Genomic DNA, 26,038 nt, shown 5'->3' with positions numbered 1-26,038 from the left:
TGTTTCTGAAATGTGACGCTTTGTCCTGGATCTTAGGCAAGTTAATTGAAAAAGCGCAGGTTTTTTGGCATTTTTGTAAAAAAAACTCAACTACTTTCTGATTTTTCGTAAAAAACAACTTTCCAGGTGTCCTGGTTTTTACTTTCTGAAATATGGCAACCCTATTCTAGGAAGAAGTCTTCTAGGTGAAGGTTTCCTCCTACAAGTGTAACGTTCAGTTCAATCTTGCTAAAGGGGTGCTTGTATAGAAACAGTGTGCTGAAAATCTTGAGGTGGTGTGGTTGAAGGAAACAGTTGTCCACGTTTGCACACTTGAATTGCCCTTTTGCACTCCTTGCTTCATAGGAAAGGTCTTGTGTATCCAAGTGGTTCAAATCCATTTCCTAACTGTTGTCCTCTTCCATTCTCCCAAGTCTGCCCCACAATATTCAGGCTTTCTCAGTTGGAAAGACACTGAGTCCATAACAGAATCAGAGCACCAGATCTTTCTGTGTTCTTCCAGGCTATAAACACCTTCTCTCCCAGCTTTATTGACTAATCTTCTCCTAGCGGCTACTTTTTATTTCAGCTGAGAAAAGAAGGCAAGGAGGTAATTGTGAATCTTTGTCGCTACCTACTTCAGTCGAGATTTCTTTCACCCGGTTCATTGTTGAGGGGTTACAAGTTCAGCATCTCTTCCCAAAGTTTTCCTTCAAAACACTTTTGTCACTTCGCACCTTGAACATCTAGACTCCGGTGGCTCGCTGGGGTCACACAAAATTTTGCAGGAAGAAAAAGCTTTCTGGGGCATAGCTTTTTGTCATTTGACTTTCAAGCCCCAAACCAATTTTCCTGATGCCATCCCAGGAGAAACATTTTGGAGAAAGCTCTCGTCCTTCCTCTTTCTGGGGCACGTCAATGACACTTGCTGTTACTTTCTTTTTACTGGATCCCAAGTGGAGAAAGGGGAGATGCTTGGCCTTTGATCTTTCAACATCTCATCTCTAGTCGTCACTGCGGATAGGTGAATCTGCTAGTTTTGTTTTCTCTCTGTTTCTCATTTCCCCCATCTTTTGGTATGGATTTGGTACAATTTTTGCAAAATTGTGAATTCAGAAAGAAAGAAAGAAAGTCCTCACACAAACATGTCAGCATTTCAATCCATATTCTTCCTAATACACACATTTTTCTTTGTTTGGAGAACCACATCCTAAAATTCATGTATTGTTCGTATATTTTTTCAGGAAGCGTAAATTAAACAGGATTGCACTAAAAGGCGAACAGAAGCAAACTGTCTCCCATCCCTAGTTGTCACTTATGCCCCTAGAACACAGAGCAGTGTGTGATTTCAAAGTGTGCTGTGAGAGGCCTTTTTCCCACCCTTGTAGCTCTACAGCTCTGCCTCTCCCCGATGCCTTATTATTATTATTATTATTATTATTATTATTATTATTATTATTATTATTATTATCTTTAAATGCTGGCTTTTGCGTGTCCACTAACTGACAAATGGGCCTTGGGGCCTAATGTACATTAAAAATAGTTGGGTCTGGTCCTAGGAAATTTGGGTTCAGGTTTCCAGATCATCCATGGTTTTACTGGTTGGCTTTGGGTAAAGAAATGGCTTTTAGCATCTATTCCAACATCTGCAAAATCGGAAGAAGCTAAGCATCTTGCACAACTAGGCTTGCCAAGTGCCATTGTACCTTTACGAAGCACCGTAATGCCAGAGCCATCGGCAGAACTGTGTGCAAAAAAATTATTGAAGTGCAAAGTCATGAATGGAGGAAAATGCAGAAGAAACCTAGTTTGTGCTGTTGATTAGCTTAGACAGACACTGGCCTTTGAAATAAATGTTAAGTTCAGTTGAATTCCGCTGTGCTGATTTGCCTACTTTCTAAAAGGAGAGGTGCTGGATGATTTGTGTAGTCATCTCTGCCTACCACCTAAATTTATTTGTGTTTAAAAAATGATTGGTTGCCCTGATATAGAAGTATGCAAACACAACACAAAATAAAAGTGAAAGGAGGTTTAAAGAAATGGGAAGAGAAAGCTATCTAGAAATTTATTGCACCATCATTTTTTAAATTGGGTGGTAAAGTGGATTGGCAGGCACCTCTATAAGGAAGATGCTCTATGACATGGTGTGCATTGGGCACACTGCAAGGTCTAATTTCTTTATAAGGTATGGAACATGGAATGTGGTCTTTCCTAAAAAGACCAAAGAGTCCAAAGAAGTCCTTAGGCAAGAAAGTGCTCTCACAGACTGGTCCATCAGCAGGTCTACATCCCGCCGAGTTCACCAAGTACAACTCCTTATCAGAAGTTACAATCTCATATCAAAGCATCTTAGCTCAAATAGCATCGTGCCCAGAACTCCAGTATGATATGAAGCAGGAAAAAACTCAAGGACTTTGCTCACACAGCTTTCCTGGGACAACTGTTCAGCCTTGGCTTTAAGATATCTGTGGATGGAGATACCCCCACATCTTTAAGCCAACCTCTGCTGCTGCAACCACTACTCTTCTGGACATAAGGTTGTTTATTAATTGTCCGGTTTAAATCTTTTTACCTTCAATTTGGGCTCATCATTATGTGTCTTGTGTGGTTACAGTAGACAAAGAGCTGCTGACCCTGATTCTGCTTAATTAAGGCAACTTTTCTATCTGACCGTAGTTATCAAAAGAGTCACAATAATGAATTTTCTGCCATGGAATTGATAGTAGGCAATTTATTAACACAGTAGCCAGGAGTGGTTTGAAGATTGATTATGGTGTGTTTATAAAGGTTGGGATTCAGCTACGTTGCTGTGTGTGTGGAACGAGGTCCACTTGTGCAAAGGAGCTTGTCCCTTCTCTTCGCCCCCAAGCCCCCAAAACCCCTAAATATATTCTGGGAGTTTGAGGAGGGGAACAAGCATAGTGGGTGGGTGGGGAGTCTTATTGCATGACCAGACCTTGTTCCCTATACTTATACCCCACTTAGCACTATGGTGAATTCCACCCATGGAATTGTACTAAGTTGTCTCCTTAGTACAATAACATCTGCCTATGGCCGGGATCTCTCTTCTCCTCTCTTCCCATATTCACCCACCTGCACACATCTGTTCTGTGTTACCACCACCACCACCCAATACTCCAGAGCAGATTTGGGCCACACACCACAAGGGCAGAAAGAAGAGGAAGTCCTGACTTCACACTAATAGGACAACTTGGTTGGATACCATAGATGGGGAAGGGTCCAATGCCAACATGGACACGATGCCTGCAAGTGGACTCCCATAGGCTCAATAGGCCTTGTTTTCTCCCCACACCACACATACACTTGCACACAGGCAACACACCGGGGCATTACAGTAAATGAGAGGGGCCTGCCCATGCCTCGGTCCAGTATATCTGAAGGAGCATTTCCACCCCCATCGTTCTACCCGGACACTGAGGTCCAGCACCAAGGGCCTTCTGGCAGTTCCCTCATTGTGAGAAGCCAAATAACAGGGAACCAGGCAGAAGGCCTTCTCAGTAGTGGCGCCCGCCCTGTGGAACGCCCTCCCACCAGATGTCAAAGAGAACAACAACTACCAAACTTTTAGAAGACATCTGAAGGCAGCCCTGTTTAGGGAAGCTTTTAATGTTTGATGTATCACTGTATTTTAATAGTTGGTTGGAAGCTGCCCAGAGTGGCTGGGGAAGCCCAGCCAGAAGGGCAGGGTATAAATAATAAATTATTATTATTATTATTATTATTATTATTATTATTATTATTATTATTATGCCACCCAGGTCCTTGGGCATCTTTCCAGTCTGCAGGATGAAATTCATTCAGACTCCATGTCAGAGAATAAAGAAGGACCGTGGCTCTATAGAGGCTGATGGGAATTTTCTGTCTTTAGTACAGGCACAATAGGATTAGACTATGTCTGTAATATGCTCAAGGTCCAGGGTAACTAACAGCCTTTAATATATATAAGGTAAGATCAGTGTGTGACAGTTTTTTCTACAGACCTTTCTCCCACCTCACCCTTTGGTTTTGGTGGCATGCTCCCCCTTTTAAGGCAGCAGGGGTGCTGTCTTAATTGCACATTAAAAATAAGCTAACATAAACCCAGAATCTTTGGGCATACAGAGTATGGGGATGGTTTAACATCACACTTTCTGTGCAAAGGTTGTACACACACCAGATTTCTCTATTCGGATTACATTTCCCTTAAGATTTCATTACTGCTGTTCCGTCCGTTAAATGACAGACTAGCAATGACCTATGTGTCTTGGTCTGCCCGAGCCCAGTGCAGTTTAAGTTCTTCAGATGAACTCACTCTTGTCCCAAAATAAAATAAAAAAGATGGGGAGGTTTTGTGTGAATGCAAGTAACACCCAAAGAATTGGTCTGGGATAAGCATGTACAAACATTTGGAACCCAACTGCAAACTACAATAGAAGAAAAAGATGAGTCAGATCTCATCTTTGCAACAGGGGAGAGCAGACAAGGATTGTTTTCTAAGGTAAGCCAAGGAGGGAAAATGTGTCCCTCTTCAGTCAGGTGTAATTTGCAGCACAGTTGCACAGCATGAGACCTCACTTAGGCAGATGCCCATCTCTCTATTGTCAGCATAGATGCTGCATGGGATCCGCACCTCAGAAGTGTACTACACTGGTGGTTTGACTATTTATACATTAACTTCTGCTCACTGCTGACTCACAACCGGCTTGTAAAGTAGGCAAGCTCTTAGTGGTGGTTCTGTGGTCCGTCAGAACTGTGTGTTGTTACTCTTGGGCTTTAGAGAACCTGAATTCATCTCTCTGGGGAGCTGTGAATAGGAATATGAACAACCCACGCGTTGAGAGGATGATTTTTAGAACCGTAAAGCACCCAAAAGTTTCAGTTGGTAGGTCTCAAAATGAAAAAAGAAACTATTGGTTTTAATGCATTCCACGACCCCTTTAAGATGGGTTAATGGAGGGGTCATCATCCCTTTTCGGCCCATGGCATATTTGAAAATCAGAGAAACTGCCATGGTAAGGGTAAATGACCCCTGGACAGCTAGGTCGAGTCAAAGGCAACTATGGGATGCGGCTTTCATCTCGATTCAGGCTGAGGGAGCCCGTGTTTGTCTACAGACAGCTTTCTGAGTCATGTGGCTAGCATGACTAAACCGCTACTAGTGCACAGAGGACTGTGAGATGTGCCAGCGCACATGGAAACGCCGTTTATCTTCCCGCTGCAGCACTACCTATTTATCTACTTGCACTGGCATGCTTTCGAACTGCTAGGTTGGCAGGAATTGGCACAGAGCAACAGGAGCTCACTCTGTTGCGGGGATTCGAACCGCCGACCTGATCGGCAAGCCCAAGAGGCTCAGGGGTTTAGACCACAGCGCCACCCGCTCCCCTTAAACTGCCATGGATATCCTACATAGCCCACAACCATGCACACACTGCAACTTATTTTGTTGGTTGCAAAATTATTATTATTACTAGTAGTAGTATACCGCCCTATACCTGTAGATCTAAGGGCGCTTCACAAGATAAAATTCCAATAAGAAAAACACAAAATACATAATAAAAATAAGAACAGAAACAAACCAGTAATCCCCCCCCCTTTAAAAGGGCGTCGGATGTCAATCAGCCCAAGGCCTGGTTAAAGAGACAAATCTAAATGGCCCTTGAATACTTCATTTCAAGTCTAATCTCATCAAAGGATGGGAGGGAACACTGGGCACCAGGGAAGAAGAAGAAGAAGAAGAAGAAGAAGAAGAAGAAGAAGAAGAAGAAGAAGAAGAAGAAGAAGAAGAGTTTGGATTTGATATCCCGCCTTTTACTCCCTTTAAGGAGTCTCAAAGCGGCTAACAATCTCCTTTCCCTTCCTCCCCCACAACAAACACTCTGTGAGGTGAGTGGGGCTGAGAGACTTCAAAGAAGTGTGACTGGCCCAAGGTCACCCAGCAGATGCATGTGGAGGAGCGGAGACACGAACCCGGTTCCCCAGATTACGAGACTACCGCTCTTAACCACTACACCACACTGGCTCTCACCACACTGGGGGAAGGCTTCTTTGGGGGCATATGCACCCATGGGCACCACTTTGGCCAACCCTGGCTTAGAGCCACTTGGCACTGAGCTCAGGAATGCTGATTTCCCAGCTGTTTTGTGGCTCACATCCTGTGTGCCCCGTGGCGAAAGACACGTCAAAGAAATCTTCCTGCAGAAACCAACACTGAAAGCTACTAGAATATTCGCCAAACATCCGTGAAATCGCAGCAGGAAATAAAAAATGTGGTGGGTGTATGTTTCTTGTACCTACTCTTCCCCCATTGCCTATTCACCTGCCCTAATCACACACACCCCCCATTCTGCCATTTGTACACAGACACCCCACATTATTCTCATACTCTTATGTCTAATAGCTTCTCACCAATACAATAGTTGAGGCTCCTTGTGTACAGGACACACAGGCGCTGATGAGCTAACGGCAAATTCCATATAAATTTTACAGCGTTTTTTAAAAAAGCATTTTCATAGCGTTTTTAAAAATCTGTGTAGATCCAGCCTATATCTGTTTCCAGCCACAGAATACAGCCCCACCTGTAAGTTCTTCATGCTAGCAGCTTAGCTTGTTAGCAGTCAGTAAGAAGCATTATTGGCATGCGGTACAATTATGTCTGCTCATTGTTTTGTGTTATTGTGAGCCACTTTGAGCTCAGTGTTGCTCAGAAAGGCAGAATACAAAAACATATAAGCATTCTGTTACATCACAGACCTTCAGGCAGTAACAAGGCATAGGGCATCTTTACAATGAAATAAAACCAGACTTCTGTCTTGCAGACTTCTGTCTTGTGTGGTTTTACCTCCAGTGTATGTTGACTCTGGGGTTTTTTTGGGGGGGGGCAGATTTGTTAGGTTATAATATGTAGTGATTGGAAAACCACCACTTGCAGAAATCTGGCTTCTACCTAACTCTTAAAGGATACAGGATAAAGGAGGATGTCTGAAGCATTTGCAGCCTTCCATCCCCCATGAAAACTCCTCTGTATTTGGTAGCTGTAAGGGAATCTGCGAAGAGGCAGAGGCGTTTGCATATTTGTGACATACTTGTCTGAACAGAGTGAGAGTAATGCTTCCTGTCGAGACAAATTGATTTTATTTATTAAAGATGCTGAAACAATTGTTGAGAGGGGCAGTGAAGAAAAGTAAACCCGAGCAGCAGCAACAAAAAGGTCCAATGTTTGAAGAGCTGCTTTTCTGCTCCGAAAATCCAACAACCCCCCCCCCCAGAATTAGTGCTGCCTTAGTCTACATTTTTGATCTAGAAACCCCATGCTTCATTTGCTCCCAGACATCTGCTTTCCACAGCTCCCTTGCACTCAGTATGAGGGTGTGGCTGATTTTGCTTTCTCTTTGACTTTCCTTTCTTCATATCTTCATATCTCCATTTCCCACTGTTTCTTTCACTCCACGCTTACCTGACTACAGTGGTACCTCGGGTTAAGAACTGAATTCGTTCTGGAGGTCCGTTCTTAACCTGAAACGGTTCTTAACCTGAGGTATCACTTTAGCTAATGGGGCCTCCCGCTGCTGCCACACCCCTGCCGTGCAATTTCTGTTCTCATCCTGTTCTTACCCCGAGGTACTATTTCTGGGTTAGCGGAGTCTATAACCTGAAGCTTCTGTAACCCAAGGTACCACTGTATTTTGTGTCTCTTTCTCCAGTGCCCCTCTAACATTTCTGTCCCCCCTCCCCTCGTCTCCCATTGGAAGCCTGCTCTGATCTTAAAATGTTGTGAGACTTTTTCAGATCTCCACCTCACAGTATCCTTTCCCCTCTGCCTTTCATGCTGTTGTCTCTGTCTCTTTCCTCAGCTTCTTGTTCATTGCCTGCTTTGCACATGCCTACTCAGCCAGCTTGTCTCCAAGCTCCCAGCTTCCCTACTTCCTGAGATTTCTTCCCGCTTCTCACCCTGGCACACAAAACTTCTCCTATCCCTGGGGCCAGTGCGCAGTTTAATCCCAGCCAAACTAACAACCGTCCCTTCCCTCATAGAAGCAGAACAGCAAACATGGACAGCTTTGCTCTCCCAGCATCTAGAAGGTTTGTAAACAATATTCCATGCTATCACACTGGCTCAGCCAATCGGTATCAGAGGCTTCACTGGCAGAAACACAATGCAGCACAATGGATGTGCAATATACTGTCACCTTTCACAATATTACATCCAATAGTATCAAATTTCTACTGTTCTGAATGGGCATTTCAGACATGCATTAGAAACTCTGCCCAAATGAATGGATTACACATTTACATCCTTTGATGATCATCTACTGACTAGTGATGATGATTAGAAGCCCATGCTTTAGCCAGCTGTTTTGCTTTGGTTGATTTAAATAATGTATATTTCAGACAACAGACTATATTTTGAATGAAAATACAATGTTGGGGATTTTTTTTAAAATTGCGTTAAAATTTTTATTTTAACAAAGTACTAAAAATGTGCACCCTACCCCTGAGACCATTCCATTATAACTATCCAACCTCCCAAAATTTCAACCCCTCTAGTGATGGTTTGACCCCTTTCCGTTTTAACGGTACAAATTCTACAAATACCTTCCATATCTCCTCAAAATAATTTCTCCTGCATATTCCCCGTCTTGCCTTAATAGCACATGTCAATTTATCATTAATAGCTATATCCCACACATCTTTTATACAATTCTTCCATTTTATATTCATCTTGCCCCTTCCACTTCCTAGCTATCATAACTCGTGCAGCTTGTCAATAAATTTGTGAGCAGTCCTCCATAGCCTGCGAACCTTCCACCCCCGTTGTAAATCGATAACAATTCTACCTCTGTACTTTTGGTCAGCTTTAACCCAGTGATTTCTGTTATCTCCTTAAACACCCTTTGCCAAAAAAATTGTACATATTTACACCCCCACCACATGTGAACATAAGTCCCCTCCGACATAGCACCGAATATTCCTTGTTTATTTGATTTAATCTTACTGGTGTTAAATACCATCTCCATACTAACTTACAGTAATTTTCTTTTATCCTTATAGACAACATTTTCTACGTTCATTTCTCTTACATTTCCCCCCAGCTTTGACTATTTACCTGCCCTGTTGTCTTTTCCCCACACCTCTTTTAATTGATCCATTTCTACTAATATTTTATCAATTTCGCTGGTTTTCCCTTTTTTAACAATATTTTCTTCTTTAGCTCCCTTTTTTAATAATCTCCCCCCCAAAATTTTTTTGTATATTCTTTGCATTTCTTGTTTTCCCTTCGCCATTTCTTTGTTCATTGCTCCAGTTGTATACAGTTAAACAAAGTTATTTTACTTCCTGATAGAGTTCCTCTTATTTGTTCTTTGCTTCTCATTTTCTCCACCCATTCCTTTATTTTAAGTATTTTCTTCTCTTTTGCTTCTTTTTCAATTTCCTTTTTAAAATTTACTGGGAAGGGGTGGGGTGGGGGGAAACTTCTGTTGCTGCTTTAGAGTAAAGCATGAAAAAGACAGTCTCCATTAGTGTCTCAAGATAAGCAGGAAGAAAAAGTCAGGCAAACCCAAATAGAAAATTGATTAAATTATTTTGGCACCAGCAAGCACACACTTGGAGAAAAGCAGAGAGATATACAAAGGCTTAGTGCTTCATGGAGGGGGGGGAATAATGAATCGCTTGTTCTTATCTCTTTTTTCTGTTCATTTTTATGTGTTAAGTGAGAAAACTGTTAACTTCCTAGCTTCTCATTTCTACTGCTCTTTTCGGTGACTCTAGTGAAACAATTGCGGTTTTTAAAAAAACACCTCTCAAATCCTAGTGAGATTTTTTTTTGGGGGGGAGAATAGAAAAATCTTTTAACTTCCATGTTCCTGCTTCTTTGTGTCATTACTTAACTCCCTGTGAGTATTTAGGAGATCCATAAAGACATTTGAGCTATCATACATTTGAGATCTATACTCTGCTGTGCTCCAGAATCAAACAAAATACTGTAATAGCTAAAGATTTTTTTTGTTGGTGTGGTAGACAAGCAGTAGCTAATCTATAGGGCCTGTTCAAAAAAAAAATCCATTCAAGGTGTTATCTGTGAGCAACATTAAAAGTTATTGACCTAGTTCTTCACTCTCCCACTTTCCAGCTCTGGGGTGCCATTCACTGTAATGGCAGCGCTATTGTAGTGGCAGCACATTCTTGAGCAATGGGGCAGATGTGTGGGCAGATGCAACAAAAGCTGCATGTAAATAGACGCAGAGGAAGGAATCAAGTCCTCACCTTCACGGGCAGATAGGGCGATTTATTTGAAATCAAACTGGCAAGTATAGTCAACTTTTTTCAAAATAAAATAAATGTAGCTTCTTTAAATGCCTCGACCCTTGGGCTTCTGCTAAGCTCATAAACTGTGTGGAAATCAAAGCCCCTGTGTGAGAGACAGGGGAAGGGAAATCTCAAAGGGTGAGAGGTTGGGAGAAGAGAGGGGCACCCCCAGGTGAGAGCAAGAAGGATACCCCCTTTTCTGGGTGGGGCAAAAGTTAAGATATGTTTATGAGACAGGATCCTGTATTTTTTAATCTCTTCTATCTTTTCTTTGTTCTTTTATTCTCTTTTTGTGTGTGCGTGTAACTAGCTTGTCTTATACTGTACTGTGAAAAGTGTTAATGAATATATACAACGTTACCTCGGTTTTCGAACGTCTCCATTGGCGAACATTTCGGAACTCGAACGCCGAAAACCCAGAACTAAGTGCTTCCATTTTCGAACATGCCTCGGAAGTTGAACGGCTTCTGCTTAGCGTTTCTCAATTTTCTCAATTAAATTTGTAGACTGCCCTTTGCACCTTGGTTTTCGAACGTTTCAGAACTCAAACGGTCTTCCAGAATGAATTATGTTCGAAAACTGAGGTACCGTGTGTGTGTGTGTGTGTGTGTGTTAGTTATCACATGCCCACTGCAAATAACACAGGATGGTGGCTCTGTTAAGAGAGGTCATTGCAACATTTCCACATCAAAAATTTATACATGGCAGAGTTTATGAATGCAGTCTCTCACGCCTTCCATATACACACTGACATACTACTGTGCTCGTTTCAAGAGTAAAAGGTAAAGATAAAGGACCCCTGGATGGTTATGTCCATCAAAAGCGACTATGGGGTGTGGCACGCATCTCACTTTCAGGCTGAGGGAGCCGGTGTTTGAAACCAACAGACAGATTTCCAGGTCATGTTGCCAGCATGACTAAACTGCTGCTGGTGCAACGGAACACCGTGACAGAAACCAGAGCGCACGGAAACGCCATTTACCTTCCTGCCACAGTGCTACCTATTTATCTACTTGCACTGGTGTGTTTTCGAACCGCTAGGTTGGCAGAAGCTGGGACAGAGCAACGGGAGTTCACGCCATCGTGCAGATCTGAACTGCCGACCTTCAGCTCGGCAAGCCCAAGAGGCTAAGTGGTTTAGACCACAGCACCACCCACGTCCGTGTTGTAGGAAACTACAGCAGATATTTGTTGTCTCTGTGGTGATGCAATGCATCTCTTAAGTGAGGCTTTTGTGGAGCAGGAATTGGAACAAGTGGGACCCTAGACTTTCATCCAATCCACTTTCATTCCATGCAATTCCCTTTTATGTGGTGAGGGTGGTGTTCTTAAATTCCAGGAAGAGTGCCTAAAGAGTCTTCTGGCTGAAGACCTCTGTCTCTGTTCTGCAAAACATGTCAGCCATCTGCCATGTATAAAAAGAAGGAAATGTGAAAATATATTTCACCCTGATTAGGCACTGCAGCCCAGTGGTGGAGCTTCATGTTCCAGCCCTGGGGGGCAGAGAGCAGGCGGGGGCAGGGGTGCCGCACGTCCCAGGGGTGGTGGTGTGCGTCCTGGGGGTGGGGCGTGTCCTGGGGCATGGCACGTCGCTTGCAGGGGCGTGGCACCCAGCGGGGGCAGGGGGGCAGCCGCGATGGCACCCTCCTGGGATTGCGCTGCCAGGGGCGGTGCGCTCCCCCCGCACTCCTCTTCCTCCGCCAGTGCTGCAGCCCAAACACTGAAATGAGGACAGCAGCGAACTGTGGAGAACCTTGAGTTTTGCAGAACTATTTAAAAATCCTTTTTTTTTTAAAAAAAAAAAAGCAAAATAGTCCTCTACCCCTTCCCTTAAAAACACAATATAATAGAGCAAGGAGTCAATTGGTTTGGCTTGAACTCTGAAATGAAGCACTCCTGTTAGGAGGTGAGAATGTACTGCAACGTTTCATCTATGTTCTATAGCCAGATTAAATACCCTTTGACGCAGTATGTTTCACTTCCAAGAGCCATGCTTAGTTCAGATGCTTCTCTTGAACTAACGGCATTTGCCATTAGTTACTCCTTTTACTCCCGGCCTGTTATAATGGACGATACAAGTTCACCCCAAGTACCCTGTATAAAAGATCCCTCAAACCACCCTCGCTGAACCGGGTTGTAAACCACAGAGCCTAGGGCTTGCTGATCAGAAGGTCGGCGGTTCGAATCCCCGCGATGGGGTGAGCTCCCATTGCTCGGTCCCTGCTCCTGCCAACCTAGCAGTTCGAAAGCACGTCAAAGTGCAAGAAGATAAATAGATACCGCTCCGATGGGAAGGTAAACAGCGTTTCCGTGCGCTGCTCTGGTTCGCCAGCAGCGGCTTAGTCATGCTGGCCACATGACCCGGAAGCTGTACGCCAGCTCCCTCGGCCAGTAAAATGAGCGCCGCAACCCCAGAGTCGGCCACGACTGGACCTAATGGTCAGGGCTCCCTTTACCTTTACCTTACCTTGTATCTTAATGCTGTGGAAACTGAAGCTCGTTAGCAAATTGCCAGCCTGTGCAAATTTGTGTTCTACTCTGGGAAAATATTGACCTTTTCTATTAAAATATATATATATTTACCGGTGTCATAAACTTGGCCGTTTAAAAGTGCTTGGGAATGCAACCTAAAGGTTTTGTCCACTCGGCAATTGTGGTGGCTGCATTGTTCTGTCCAAACGCATTAAAATGGCACCTGAGGGGAGAGGTGCTCAACCATGCCTATTTGCTGCGATGACGGCCTTCAGGGAGAGCAACAATTTGGTTTTTATTAATATCAGATGTACTCTTGGGAGTCGAAAGAGCTTGCTTGGGGAGGGGCAACGGCTTCATTTTAAGGCAGGCTCCTTTGTGTGCTGAAGGGCACACATTACGTCTCCAATTAAAAGGATCTCAGCAGACCCTGGAGAGCTGGCTGCTGGGTGGAACTGATGCTACTGAGCTAGATGGAACCAATGGGCCGACATCGGGGGGCTATCAGAATAGCATTTGTGCCCCCTCCCGATATGTGCCTGGATTTGTAGAAGAAATGATTTGAGGTTTGTCTTTCAGCTTGGCACTAATGCTCACACGGATCTGATGCTTGGTAGAACTTTAAAAAGCATTGCCTGCTTAGTTCCCCTATGCCCAGTCCCAAGATAAACATTACTTTGCTTTTAAAGGGTCGTCTGGTTTTTTAGTACCAGGCTTACCCTGTGAAAGGAAGATTCCTCACTTGTCTTCCGAAGCCCCAAAGCTCACGGCTGAAGTTACCCACCTTATTGTGTCTTCCTGGGGCAGAGAGCTTTTTATGGGAGGCCATGATCTTTCTAAAGGCAGTGTTTGCTATTCCGTAGGGAAGCACATGGGAAGCACATTGGAAATGTGACAGAATGGTTATATTGCTCAAAGAACGCCGTTTAACCCGCACTGAACTTGCAGCACTGAAATTTACTGAACCGGGGGAAGTCCCTAATGGGTTAATTGATCAAGCGTGAATACGTATCTGAAGAGATTTAATGTTTGATTCATTCTTTGAATTCTGGAGTGTCTTTTTCTTTGAATTCTGGAGTGTCTTTTTCTGTTAAATGCTTTCACTTTTGCTCTCCTTTAAAGCCGTATAGCCCGTCAGAATGATTTACGAGTGTGCCCCTACTTCATTGGGCATGGGATAGGATCTTACTTCCATGGTCACCCGGAAGTTTGGCATCATGGTAAGAACGTCCCTCCATCATCGGTTCATGAGCCTTGCACTTGAGTGTTCACATGCAGGAGATGTGCTCCTCCTTTCCAGCTTAAAAAAGAAGAAGGGGGGGATGCAAGTGGGAAATAGTCTTAAAACAGCCAGTGTGGTGACCTCCAAATGTTGTTGGACTCCAACTCCCATCAGCCCCAATTAGCATGGCCAGTAGCCAGGAATGATGGATGTTGTAGTCCAACCACATTACCTAAGAGGAAAAGCTAAAGTCTGCACTCGTCACGTCTGGCACAATTGCCACAAGCCTGCATGTATCAAAAGACACTGGGGATTGTTTGCAGGAGTGTTCTTGAGGAGTAGTCTAAGACCCTTGAGCCCTGCCTCTTTTATGCTGGGCCCTATATCTCCGAGGGACGCGGGTGGCACTGTGGGTTAAACCACAGAGCCTAGGACTTGCCAATCAGAAGGTCGGTGGTTCGAATCCCCGCGACGGGGTGAGCTCCCGTTGCTCGGTCCCTGCTCCTGCCAACCTAGCAGTTTGAAAGCACGGCAAAGTGCAAGTAGATGAATAGGTAAGGTAAACGGTGTTTCCGTGCGCTGCTCTGGTTCGCCAGAAGCGGCTTTGTCATGCTGGCCACATGACCCGGAAGTTGTCCGCCGGCTCCCTTGACCAATAAAGCGAGATGAGCGCCACAACCCCAGAGTCGGTCATGACTGGACCTAATGGTCAGGGGTCCTTTTACCTTTACCTTTATATCTCCTACCCTTCCCTGCCCTTATTTGTATTCATGTTTATTTTGCATAAAGGGACTCCCAGCCTTGCTGCAAAGCTCAGCGCTGGTGAGACCCCAGCCACCAGCCACCTGAATGTGCTCAGAGAGACCTGATCTTGCGTTGATATATATAAATGTGCCCATTTTCATAATGGGTGTGTACCCTGAATATTTATCTTTTTAAATATCTAGCAGCACCCCTGGCTGACCGAGACTGTTAGAATTACAACAACAACATAAACCCCGCATGCATTACTGATTTCAACAGTTTCCGGAGTTGCATTTTGTTTGATGTTCTCCCTGTTAGGATATAGTTCCATTCCACCTTAAAAGGGTACAGGCATGACGTTTGTGTATCACATGCCTGTTTACTTCCAGCTCTCGCTGGGAACTTCCGTTGCATGTAGCATGTGCATGTGATACACAAACGTCATGCCTGTACCCTTTTAAGGTGGAATGGAACTATATCCTAACACTCCCCACCTCCAAACAGACTCCAGTTCACATCAGCCACAGCCAACATAATCAATAGCCAAGGATTATGGGAATTTTACTCCATAACATCTGATTTCTGAGTATGCCCCCTACTTGGTTGGTCATGGGATCAGAGCCGTCTTTCTCATTGGTGTTAGTGGTTCGTTGCGCCAGGGCGCGCCAGCCTCTCAGGGGCACCCTAGCGAGTGGGGGAGCTGTGGCGGCTTTGCCCGCCAGCTGTGCCCTGCCAACTATATGGCTGGCGGGTGGGCAGCTTCCCTCCCCAGCCTCTGCATCTGCTAAAGATGGCCCTCCTCCCTGTCGTTGTCCTCCTCCTGCTTTGCGTCCTGACGCCGGAGAGCATGACCGCCAGCATGTTTTCCTGCTTGATCGCTGCCACCACGCCAGGGATCGGAGCGATGGGAGAGGCAGAGGACATTTTTCACCATCCCCTCCCTTGTTTTGGAGTTGCCAGGGGGGGCCAGATATGCTTAAGATGGCCCTGCATGGGATAGGATCTTACTTCCACAGCCACCTGGATGTTTGACATCGTGGTAAGAAGGCCCTTCCATTAGCTACCCGTGCTTTAGACTGAAGGGATATCTACTGTTGGGAGTTAGTTTGGTTGTGGGGGATGTTGCATGGTTCTTTTAAGATTTTGACGTGTTGCAAGACTATAGGGCAGCGTGGTCAACATGCCTTCCAGATAATTGATTACAACTCTCATCAGCCCTAGCCAGCGTGACCAATGATTAGGAATTGAAGTCCAATAACATTGGGACTATCCCAAGTCTCACTACCTTCTGGAAAACGTGGGCTGAAGGATTTTCTTACGTATAAAGTCATCACGATCTTTGACTGCACTGAAACTGCTCAAGTCAGCTTTACCATTCCCATCTATCGCGCCAAACAGGCTGGTCTGGAGAGTTTGCAGAGACATGTTGAAGTCCCGGTGACCACAGCATCAAGGGAGGACTTTGGGATCACAGCTGAAACACACAGCTTTTGTGTTGCCCTTTGGAGGCTGCCCATTGTTTAACTGAAAGCTGTGGCAGGGTGACATTTCGAAGGCAGCGTATTTAGCCTCCATTTCAGCAGATAGGACTTGAGTGTTTTGCTTGCAAACAGGGAGCCTCTCCTGGAGTGCCATCTGAAGTGCTTTTGCTCTCCCTGATGCATCTTCTGAAATAAGCTGTTGCTTACAAAAGTTCGTGCCGCAACCAATCTATTGTTGGCATCTGTCTGTCTCAAGAGACAATGGAGTGCGCCTCCAGGGGTGAAGTCAGACCACTGTGTTAGCGGCACCAAAGTGACCTCCCCTGAGCACACACCTGGGCAGTGTGTACAGAGGTCCTGAGCTACCCAGAGAACAAGACTCCCCTCTCAGCATCACTGATGTGGTCCAAAGGAAAGCAGAGCAAAAGGTTTCGCACCAGCTTGGCTGCAGGAGTTGCCAGAAGGAGGCATGCAAACCACCATCCAACTATCTTAGGGACTCCACTCTCGATTTGTGTAAGGCTTACTCCTTAGCCTTTTCTTCTCTGGAAGATATCTCACAAGGCAGGAGAGGTTAGGATCAGAATGTTCCTTCTCCTAGGTGGGCTATCTTCCCAAGTGGATGAGCCCCACCTGCCCCTTACTTTCCTCTCCATCGCGTGCAGAAACTGCCTTCTTGGCCATTGGACCCACTATGGGCTAAGTTCACCCTTAACACTGGGCTCTCTGAAATTAGAGAGGAGCTTTGAGGATAATCTGAATTGAACCCTGCCCACTAATTGAGTATCATTTAACAAATAAGAGCCAGGATTTAGGGTCCAGGTGTGTCTGCCCTCCCCCCAAGTAGACTCCAGTTCCTGTAGCTATTGCCCTTAGAATCATAGAGTTGGAAGAGTCTCCTTGACTTTTTTAGCTGAACTGAGAAAGGACAACACAAGATTTTCCAAGGTACCACTTGTGAGATTCTTACTGACGTTGGAGTAGTGGAAGAAGCAGATCAGAAGCTCCAACTTTTCTTTGATGCAGGGTGACACTCACTTCCTTTGTTGTGGTCTCCCCTCCAGATAGAATTGTGAATCAACTTTGTACAACAGCAAAACCATGCCCAGGGCTCAGGGTTGTTAATAAAAGTCAACTCCTGGCAATCGCCCTAACCTCACCCTTTTGGTTACATAGGCACTTGGAAAGCAAAGAACTAGGACAGACGTGGGCAGGGGTGGGGGTTAGGAGGGGAACCCAGAATTTGACCCTCACAATCCAAATTGATATCACACACAGAGAGAGAAACAGAAGGGAGGAGAAGACAATCCCACGTTCCAGCATTTTTACACATTGCTCCAAAGCAGGTCCTATTGCTTTACATACTTCCAGCTGAAGGTGCTGAGGGAGAAACCAGGTGTTGGTACAGTGAGTACCTACTCCAGGTGCATTTTGGATGCTGGACTTCAGATCCCATAATCCATGGCCATTGGGGCTGCGCTGGTGAGAGCTACAATATCTGGAGGGCTCCACGTTGGCTACCCCTGTTGTTAGTGCCTCCTTATAATTCAGAAATGCTTCTGTTTGCGTTTGATTAAAGGGAAACAAAACTTAGTGGTTGGACAATGATTGCTTTTGATTTGATTTGATTTTTTAGAAAGAAAAATCAAAGTGTTTCTCCACCTTCAGTTTAAAAAAATAATAATTCTGAAACATGGTGGGGTAGGGTGGGGTTAAGTTAAAAACTCACAGAGTTGCAAAGCAGCCTGAATTTATTTTCTTCCTGATCTCCTCCCCCCCCCCACCTCTTTCTGCATCACTGATATCCACCAGCTAACGGGGGTTAACTCTGCCTTTGGTGACCAGGATTGCAACAACTGAAGGCTCAAATTGGGCTGCAATGTCTCAAAGGGGGAATAATTCGCTATATGGGCAGGATGGAGAGCGATTTGGACCTTTTTGAGCAATGGGTGAGGTGTGCTTCGTTTTCAGGCCACCAATACCTCAAATACTAAAAAGAAACTCTGCTCCCCAAAAAGGATTGCAGATATACTCTACTGAGGGCGCGCGCGCGCGCAATTTCCCCCTTGTAATTGAAACGCTTCTTCTTTTTCTCCACTCCACAGAGAACGAAAGCGATTTGTTAATGCAAGAGGGCATGGCGTTCACAATAGGTTAGTTGCGGTTTGTATCGAAAAGGGGAGCCACCTTCTAATCTATTCGGATTGACTCAAAATCGCCTGGTTTTTGTTTTGGTTTTGAAGGCATTCGGTGCGTTCCCCTGGCCCCGGTCTGCATAGCTTGCTTGTTTGTACTGGGTATATGGTTTTTTAATTCCACCTCTCCCCACCCTCCAGTTTTATCCCCGATCCAGCCAGAGTGAGTTGCAACCAGTCACAACTGCTGTCGCACCCTCGGAGCCTCTTACTGTTATGGATGTGCGCGCATTAATCCTCGGAAGTAAAATGAAGTTTACGCAGCGCGTTGCTCCCCTGCCCATATAGAACCGCAGAACTGTAGAGTTAGAAAGGGGTTCTACAGGGTCATCCAGCCCAACCCCCCTGCGATTCAGGAATCTCAACTCCTTAAAGACCCTCCCAAGAAGGAGAGTTCACCACCACCTCCGGAGGGAGCCTCCCTTCCCTAGATGATTGTTTACCCTCCCAACAGCCCTGCAGGGTTGGTCATTTCGACGGAAGTGCGTGGAACAAATCAAGCGGGGGAGAGAGGAGGGGAAGAGATGGAAATTCCTCAGTCCATCAAAATGACAGGTGTAACCTGCGCTTTGGCAAGCCACGCGGTTTGAGGAGCTGGGTTTGCCGCAATAGCACAATCTAAAGTCTCTTGCGTATGTCCCCCCCCCCTCCAAAAAAATGCAATGTTAATCACCCTTCTTTCTCTCTCTCTGGGAACGATTATGCCCTTTATTGTAGACCCAGGAGCTGCTGCTCCCTCGTTTTGAGCTCTGCTGAGTTCTGAGTAGCCAAGCAGCAGCCCTCGCCTTGGCGACTGAGCTTCATCCTAAATACCAATCATAGGGGGCGAGGGGGGGGGGAAATGTGTTCCGCGCTCACGGCGCGCCTAAATGGCGCGGCAATTAGAGGAAAATAAGAAAATTGTTGTTTTGCTGATTTAATGAACATTTTAAAGCCTGCTCTTAAAGGGGGGGGGGGAAACAACAACTAATATTTCTATCCTATCTGCTGTTTGGAGGAGAGTGGCTGGCGCTTTGGCTGTTATGATCCATGGGGATCTTAATTAAAGCTTGATTAAAATGCCCTTCTTCGCACTTTAAAAACAGAAGACACCCAAGTTCAAGGCTGAAGGTTGCCACTTTCTCCTCCTTAGTTCAGGGGCTGCTTTCTTTGGTTTTATTTTTAGGCTGTTTCCAATGAGGTGGGGGACGGGGGACGCACAGTAAAAATAAAATATCGGGCATTTTGCCTGGGTCCGGAATAGATTTGGCTTGCAGGCCAGTGGACAAACTTACCTCGTTTCTGTTTTATTTTTGCTACATGGCAGAACCAATCCTCATGGAAGGATCTTACGAATTTAAAATCCTAAAGGATAAATGGACCGCAGTATCCGTGGACAATAAAAGGTGCCTACTTTTCTTTTTTAAAAAAAGTTGTAGTTTGTTGTTTAGTTTTAAATCGGTTTTATCTCTCTCTGGCTCGGGGAAAGAGCGGAAGCTGTCTCCTTGAGTGATTTTCTTTCGAAATTATATATCTCTCCGCCAGTAAATAAAGCTCGGTTACTCTTTGGCCCCTTGGCCACTTACTGCGTCTGCTTGTGTGTTTCAGATCGGCCCAGTTCGAGCACACCGTCGTTATTACTTCGAGAGGAGCAGAAATCCTGACCCAAGTAGCCGGGGAGAGCTAAGGCGCAGCTGGGCACGCGTGGCGAGGAAAACTCGCCGGGCAGAGCCAGGGAGGAGGAGGAGGAGCGCGAGGAAAGCGCCCCAACTTGGAGGCGACTCCAGGGAACCCTCAAGAGGAGACGCTCCAACACATCGGATTTATTTCTTGGATCAGGCCCAACGAGCTGGGTGGAATCTGGCGAGGCCAGAGGGAAAGTTGCCATGGGGAACGGTCCCCTAAAAGACAAGAAAGGAGGCGGGGGAAGAAGATGATTCTCATTTCTCTTCCAGCAGAGAGATGCGGGACAAAGACGCGGAGCGCAGCGCCTCAAATTCCCAAATGCAATTGAGCATCGCTCTCGTTTGCTCAAAGAGCCGAACTCTGCAGCAAGATTTTCCCCACCACCCTCCATATTTTTCTCGTTCTTAAATTAATTTAACTTCTTGGCACTGTAACGTCTCCTCCCGCTCCTTCACTCCCTTAGATTTGGCGCTTGGCAGCTGTGACATCTAAACACGGGTGTGTGGGGGTGTGTGTGTGTATCTGTATCGCGTTTCTTCCAGGTTTTTGGTTATCTTCTGCGTGTTTCCAGAGTTTGACGTCCGTATGGGGTGTGCACAGGCACTCTCCGCGGGGAAAAGGTGTAAAACCACTTTCCGGAAATAAGAACAACAAAAATACAACAACTTTAAAACAAAACAAGCGCTTTTGTTCTTGTAGACGCGTTCTTGGTACAACAATCGCGTTTTGGGATTCTTTCGTTGCTTTCAAAAAACTGCTGTGACTTTTTAGAAACGATTTATAAGACGTTCACCGATTATTTTTTTACCCCAAATATTTGAAAGCAGCTCTCTGCTTGCCTTATTGCGGGGAGGTGGGTGAGGGCTAATCATCCTCCCTTTTCCTAGCTTTTAGGTGGGGAGCTGGTCTAGTAAACATACCTTTCTTCCTCCTTTTCAGTTCTGCTTTTAGGAAGACATTGTGTTTTGCCTTCGGTTTTTTTGTGTGTGTATTTGCACAGGGCGGCCTTCTGCTCCCAGATGGGCAGCCTCACATGCTGGGAAGAGATTTGTTTATTTGTATTGGGTAGGTTGGCTGGAGAGGGGTGGGGAGGGGAGAATGGGGAGGGGGGAAGAGACTGTCCTCTGATCTGCCCGCCTCAGAATCAAATCTCCAGCTGCCCCCAAACCCCAAGCTGAGAGCCCAAAGGAGGAAGGAAGGGATTTGATGATCTGCAATTAGGTGCTTCCTAATCACGCCGCCTGAATGCAGAAAAGGAAGCGTTTTGAGATTCAAATCGGGTTCCCCAAAAAAAGCGAGAAGAGGGTGCTTTGACGGCTGACACACCCCCGCTTCGAGGTTCAAGCGCTCCCCTAGACTGTCCTGGCTGGCAGCCCTCGGGAGATGAAAAGGGCTCTCTAAGAGAGGGCTCTCCCCCGGCACATATGCACACACGCGCCCTGCCCGGCCAGACTAGGGCGCACAGCAGCCTTTGCTGCCTGCCGGAGAGGTGCGGGCGACAGCTCCGCTGCCCTTTCAAAGGCGGCGTGTGCGCGGCTGTGTGTGGTGGCCGCGGGGAGGCCGAGGACATTTCCGCTGTGGTTTTGTTTGGGTGTTTGCTGCTGCTGCAAAGTGACAGCTTTTATTTTTTTTCCTTTTGCAGTGGGCTGGGGTTTTCGGGCAGCTTGCAATTCTTAGAGACGAGAGATAGAAAGAGAATTGGGTGTGGAACCTTGGCGAGGCATTTTCAAACAAAAAAAAGAAGAGGAAATAACAAACCGAGAACAACAGTAGCCCGCCAATCTGTCTGGGTTGCCCCAGCCACTCTGGGCGGCTTCCAACATCTATAAAAACATAATAAAACAGTAAACATTAAAAGGCTTCCCTATACAGGACTGTCTTTTCAGACCAAACACCACTTCTCACGACTCCTTAGATCGGAGCTTCAAGGCCAGGTGAGACCTTCCGAGCTGTAAAAATATTAACTCGAGTTGATTTGCCGCCGCCAGACTAAACGAGCAAGCCCCCTCCCCTGCCCAACTCAGAGGCGTGGTGAGCCTTGCGCCTCTCAGCCTAAACTACCTCGCGGGGTTGTTGTGAGGTTACAGTTGGGGGAGATCCGCGTAGGCCACCTCCAGCTCCCTGGGGGAAAGGTGGGGTAAGAAAATAGGTTAAGAAGTAAACAAATGTAACCGCCAGGCTACGGTGGGATTGCGTCCCCTCTGCGCGCCTCGGAGCGCAATCCTATACTGAACACGCTTACGCGAATAGAAACCCCTGGGAGTTCAATGGCGCTTCGTTGCCAGGGAAGTGGGTATAGGATTTCCCCCTAGCGCGCGCAAAGGGGGCATCAGCTGAAGCCCCAAGGGGACTTAATTGGGAGTTATGGGTCTGATTTGGGGGCTGCTATGATCCTGTAAACAACTTTAAACAGACGGAAGTTTCGCTAAATCTAGTTGTGCCCAAAAGAAGTACGTTAAGCCCTCATGAGTTCTCAGTGGGATATTATCAGCTAAATGCGTATAGGATTGCATGGTTTATGAACTGAAAATGAAAGACCGATGTTTAGGGATAAGGATTGCTGTTTAATAGTTCTGTATTGGGTGGGGGAAAGGAGAGGAAACTCATTTAAGTAACCCGACTCAAAAGCTCTGGAATCAGTAATAGCTGAGTTTAAAAGAGAGGGCCGGAGTCTCTGCTTCTGCCTTCGGTGGGTAGAAGCCAGCCAGAGCTGCGCGCTTTGACACCCCATCCTGGTCCAAGGGTTAAGCACGTCTCCCATTCCACTGAAATCAGTGGGACATACACGAACTTACTGTGCCGCCCTACGCGGGTGCCTACGCAGAAGGAAGCCCCACTAAGGTCAACAGGATTTGCTCCCAGCCAAGAGCGCACCTCCAGTTGGCAGCCTGACGTGGCCTGGATCAGGCCTGGCCAATGCACTGAAAAGTGACAATCCTATGCACGCATCTTGGGAAAGAAGCCCCACTGCAGCGCTCGTGGAAACTCAGCCCGAGAATCATGGGATTGTAGAGGGAGAAGGGGGCTCCCGAGGGTCATCTAGTCCAACCCCTTGCAGTGCCGCAATCTTTTGCCCAAGGTGGCGCTCGAACCCACAACCCTAGAGTCTTATGCTCTAGCGAAGCTACTTTAAAATCACCCGTCATGATTACTGTTTCTTGTTGGCTCTTCACACCAGCCCTGGGAAGCCAGGCTGAGAATATTCCCATTTCACAGATTATAACTGAGGCTAAGAACCGGTGTCTTCTCCAAGGAGGTACCATGTTCACTGTGGTTTATTATCACTGCCACCCCAGAAGGCCGCGCTATCCCGCATCCCCTGGTGGGCTCTACTCTGTTTCTGACTAGAATCCTGAGGTCCAGAAACCATATCCAAGCGCCAAACAGAAGCTAAATGAGTGAGCGATGGGGGGACGACGACGACCACCAACCCCAAATGGGGACTCAGGGACCACGAGATCCAGTTACCTGCTGGAGCCCAGTAGACTTCGTGTACACCGAGACGTGTGAACGCTGCTGCTGTGTACACATACGGATCTGTTTCTTGCTACAGGTTGGCGGAATCTGCCCTGTTGCCATTGTGAAGAGGTCACGAGTCAGAAACTCACCCAGCCATCTAGTGGCAGAATCAGATCCCTTAGAAACTGCCGGAAATGATCCTGGAGAGAGATCCCTTGGAACACCAAAGAACACCCTTGGGGTTTTCAGAAGCAGTAACGACAGCAGCCAGTCGTCTCCATCAGAGGCTTCTGTCTGCTGCTGCGACATTATTGTTTTTTTAAACCCTGTACCTACTGACTTGGGAGTCAAACCCATTGAGCTCAACGGGATTTTACTTCTGAGTAAGCTTCGAGTCGCTTGCGCTATAATGCGTCGGATTGGGCCCGCATCTCCCTCTCGGGTTAGAGAGCGTATGCTTTCGACGAGGTTCTCTCCGCACCAACCCAGGTTAATTTTATTAGGACCGCAGGATTTTACCAACTGCTGCGGTAACAAGCTGTTTGCGTAGCAATTAGAGCGAGGTGGTGGCATTTATGGTACACATTTATAATCCTAATTATAAAGGTGATTGCAGGAAGGTTTAAAGGGAGCGGTGGGGGGAACTCTACTGTGGTTTTTGCTGCAAGAGGCTGCCCCTCGGCCAGACCCCCCCCCCCCAAGTTTGCCCGTCTCCTGGAGGGCCTTTCAATGACCAACTGATATTTCTTTTCACGACCCCCAATTGAAAAGCAAACCTTGGTGTATTTCTGGATGAGACAGACTCTTCGCCTTCGACAGGTTCCTTCCTGCACAGGTGCTTCCCAAAACCACCGTGGAAGTTGGAGTATTTGCGCACCTCCGTTCAAATCCATTTCTCCGCAATGCCCACTTAGCCCGATCCTAAGTAGCTCTACTAGCCATGAAAGAGTCTGGCTATGTTCAGTGGGACATATTCCGCGCCTTCGCCCCTCCTTCCAAAGGGGCAGCTTAAAAACGCAGTCCCTTAACGCGTCGACGCAGAAGTCCCACTGGATCGCACGGGATACGCTTCCTAATACTTTAGGATCGCAGTTACACTTAAAGAGAACGGAAGCAATTCGAGCCCAGAACCCTATAACTTAACTAACCAGGAGTTGATCGGGCAGGAGGAGGGCGGGTCCATCAGGGCGATCTTGCCTCCCCCCCCCCAAATAAGAATTAAAAATAAAACTCATTTTTTGTGGTTACTTTCAGGAAAGACGCTTCTCACAAGCTAGTTGCAACTGATCGGTAAACTTTGCAATAAATCTACAGTTCTAAAAGTGCTGGTTTAAAAGTTAGCCTCTGTGAGGTCAATCTGACTTATAGGTGAAACTCGAAAAATTAGAATATCGTGGGAAAGTTCATTTATTTCAGTAATTCAACTTAAAAGATGAAACTAATATATGAGACTCATGACATGCAAAGCGAGATATGTCAAACCTTTATTTGTTATAAATGTGATGATTGTGGCATACAGCTGATGAAAACCCCAAATTAACAATCTCAGAAAATTAGAATATTAAATGAAATCAGCAAAAGAAGGACTGCAAATACGGCAATATTGGACCTCTGAGAAGTAGAAGCATGCATAAGTACTCAGTGCTTGGTTTGGGCCCCTTTTGCATCAATTACTGCCTCAATACGGCGTGGCATGGATGCTATCAGCCTGTGGCACTGCTGAGGTGTTATGGAAGACCAGGAAGCTTCAATAGCAGCCTTCAGCTCCTCTGCATTGCTCGGTCTCATGTCTCTCATCTTTCTCTTGGCAATGCCCCATAGGTTCAGGTCAGGCGAGTTTGCTGGCCAATCAAGCACAGTAATCCCAGGTTTTGGTACTTTTGGCAGTGTGTGCAGGTGCCAAGTGCTGCTGGAAAATGAAGTCAGCACCCCCATAAAGCTCGTCTGTGGAAGGAAGCATGAAGTGCTCCAAAAGCTCCTGGTAGACGGCTGCATTGACCCTGGACTTTAATGAAGCACAATGGACCAACACCAGCTGATGACATGGCTCCCCAAACCAACACAGACTGTGGAAACTTCACACTGGACTTCAAGCATCTGGCATTGTGTGCCTCCCCATTCTTCCTCCAGACTCTGGGTCCTTGGTTTCCAAATGAGATGCAAAGTTGCTCTCATCAGAAAAGAGGACTTGGGACCACTGAGCAACAGACCAGTTCTTTTTTTCTTTAGCCCAGGTAAGACGCTTCTGATGTTGTTTCTTGTTCAGGAGCGGCTTGACAAGAGGAATAGGACATTTGAAGCCCATCTCCAGGATCCGTCTGTGTGTGGTGGCTCTTGATGCACTAACTCCAGCCTCAGTCCACTCCTTGTGAAAGTCCCCAACACGTTTGAATGGTCGTTTCCTGACAATCCTCTCCAGGCTGCGGTCATCCCTGCTGCTTGTGCACCTTTTTCTTCCACACTTTCCCCTTCTGCTTAACTCTTAATTAATGTGCTTCGATACAGCACTTTGG

General features: G+C 46.2%; 1 protein-coding gene across 4 annotated transcripts in view; it reads left to right on the top strand.

The window, feature by feature from the left end:
• The window catches only part of METAP1D (methionyl aminopeptidase type 1D, mitochondrial), a 106,115-nt gene extending 85,368 nt beyond the window's left edge, over positions 1–20,747 (top strand). For all 4 annotated transcript variants that reach the window (XM_081182951.1, XM_081182950.1, XM_081182953.1 and 1 more), the window contains 4 exons: positions 13,882–13,979; positions 18,312–18,359; positions 19,708–19,786; positions 19,989–20,747. In XM_081182951.1, the coding sequence (XP_081039077.1) occupies positions 13,882–13,979; positions 18,312–18,359; positions 19,708–19,786; positions 19,989–20,067 (304 nt within the window). In that variant the 3' untranslated portion in view covers positions 20,068–20,747. The remainder of the gene's footprint in view (positions 1–13,881; positions 13,980–18,311; positions 18,360–19,707; positions 19,787–19,988) is intronic.
• The last annotated feature ends 5,291 nt before the right edge of the window (positions 20,748–26,038 follow it).

The sequence above is a fragment of the Podarcis bocagei genome (assembly GCF_964188305.1).
Source record: "Podarcis bocagei genome assembly, chromosome: 1".
Lineage (NCBI taxonomy): Eukaryota > Metazoa > Chordata > Lepidosauria > Squamata > Lacertidae > Podarcis > Podarcis bocagei.
Note: the sequence above shows the minus strand (reverse complement) of the source record. Positions and strands in the feature narration are given on the sequence as shown.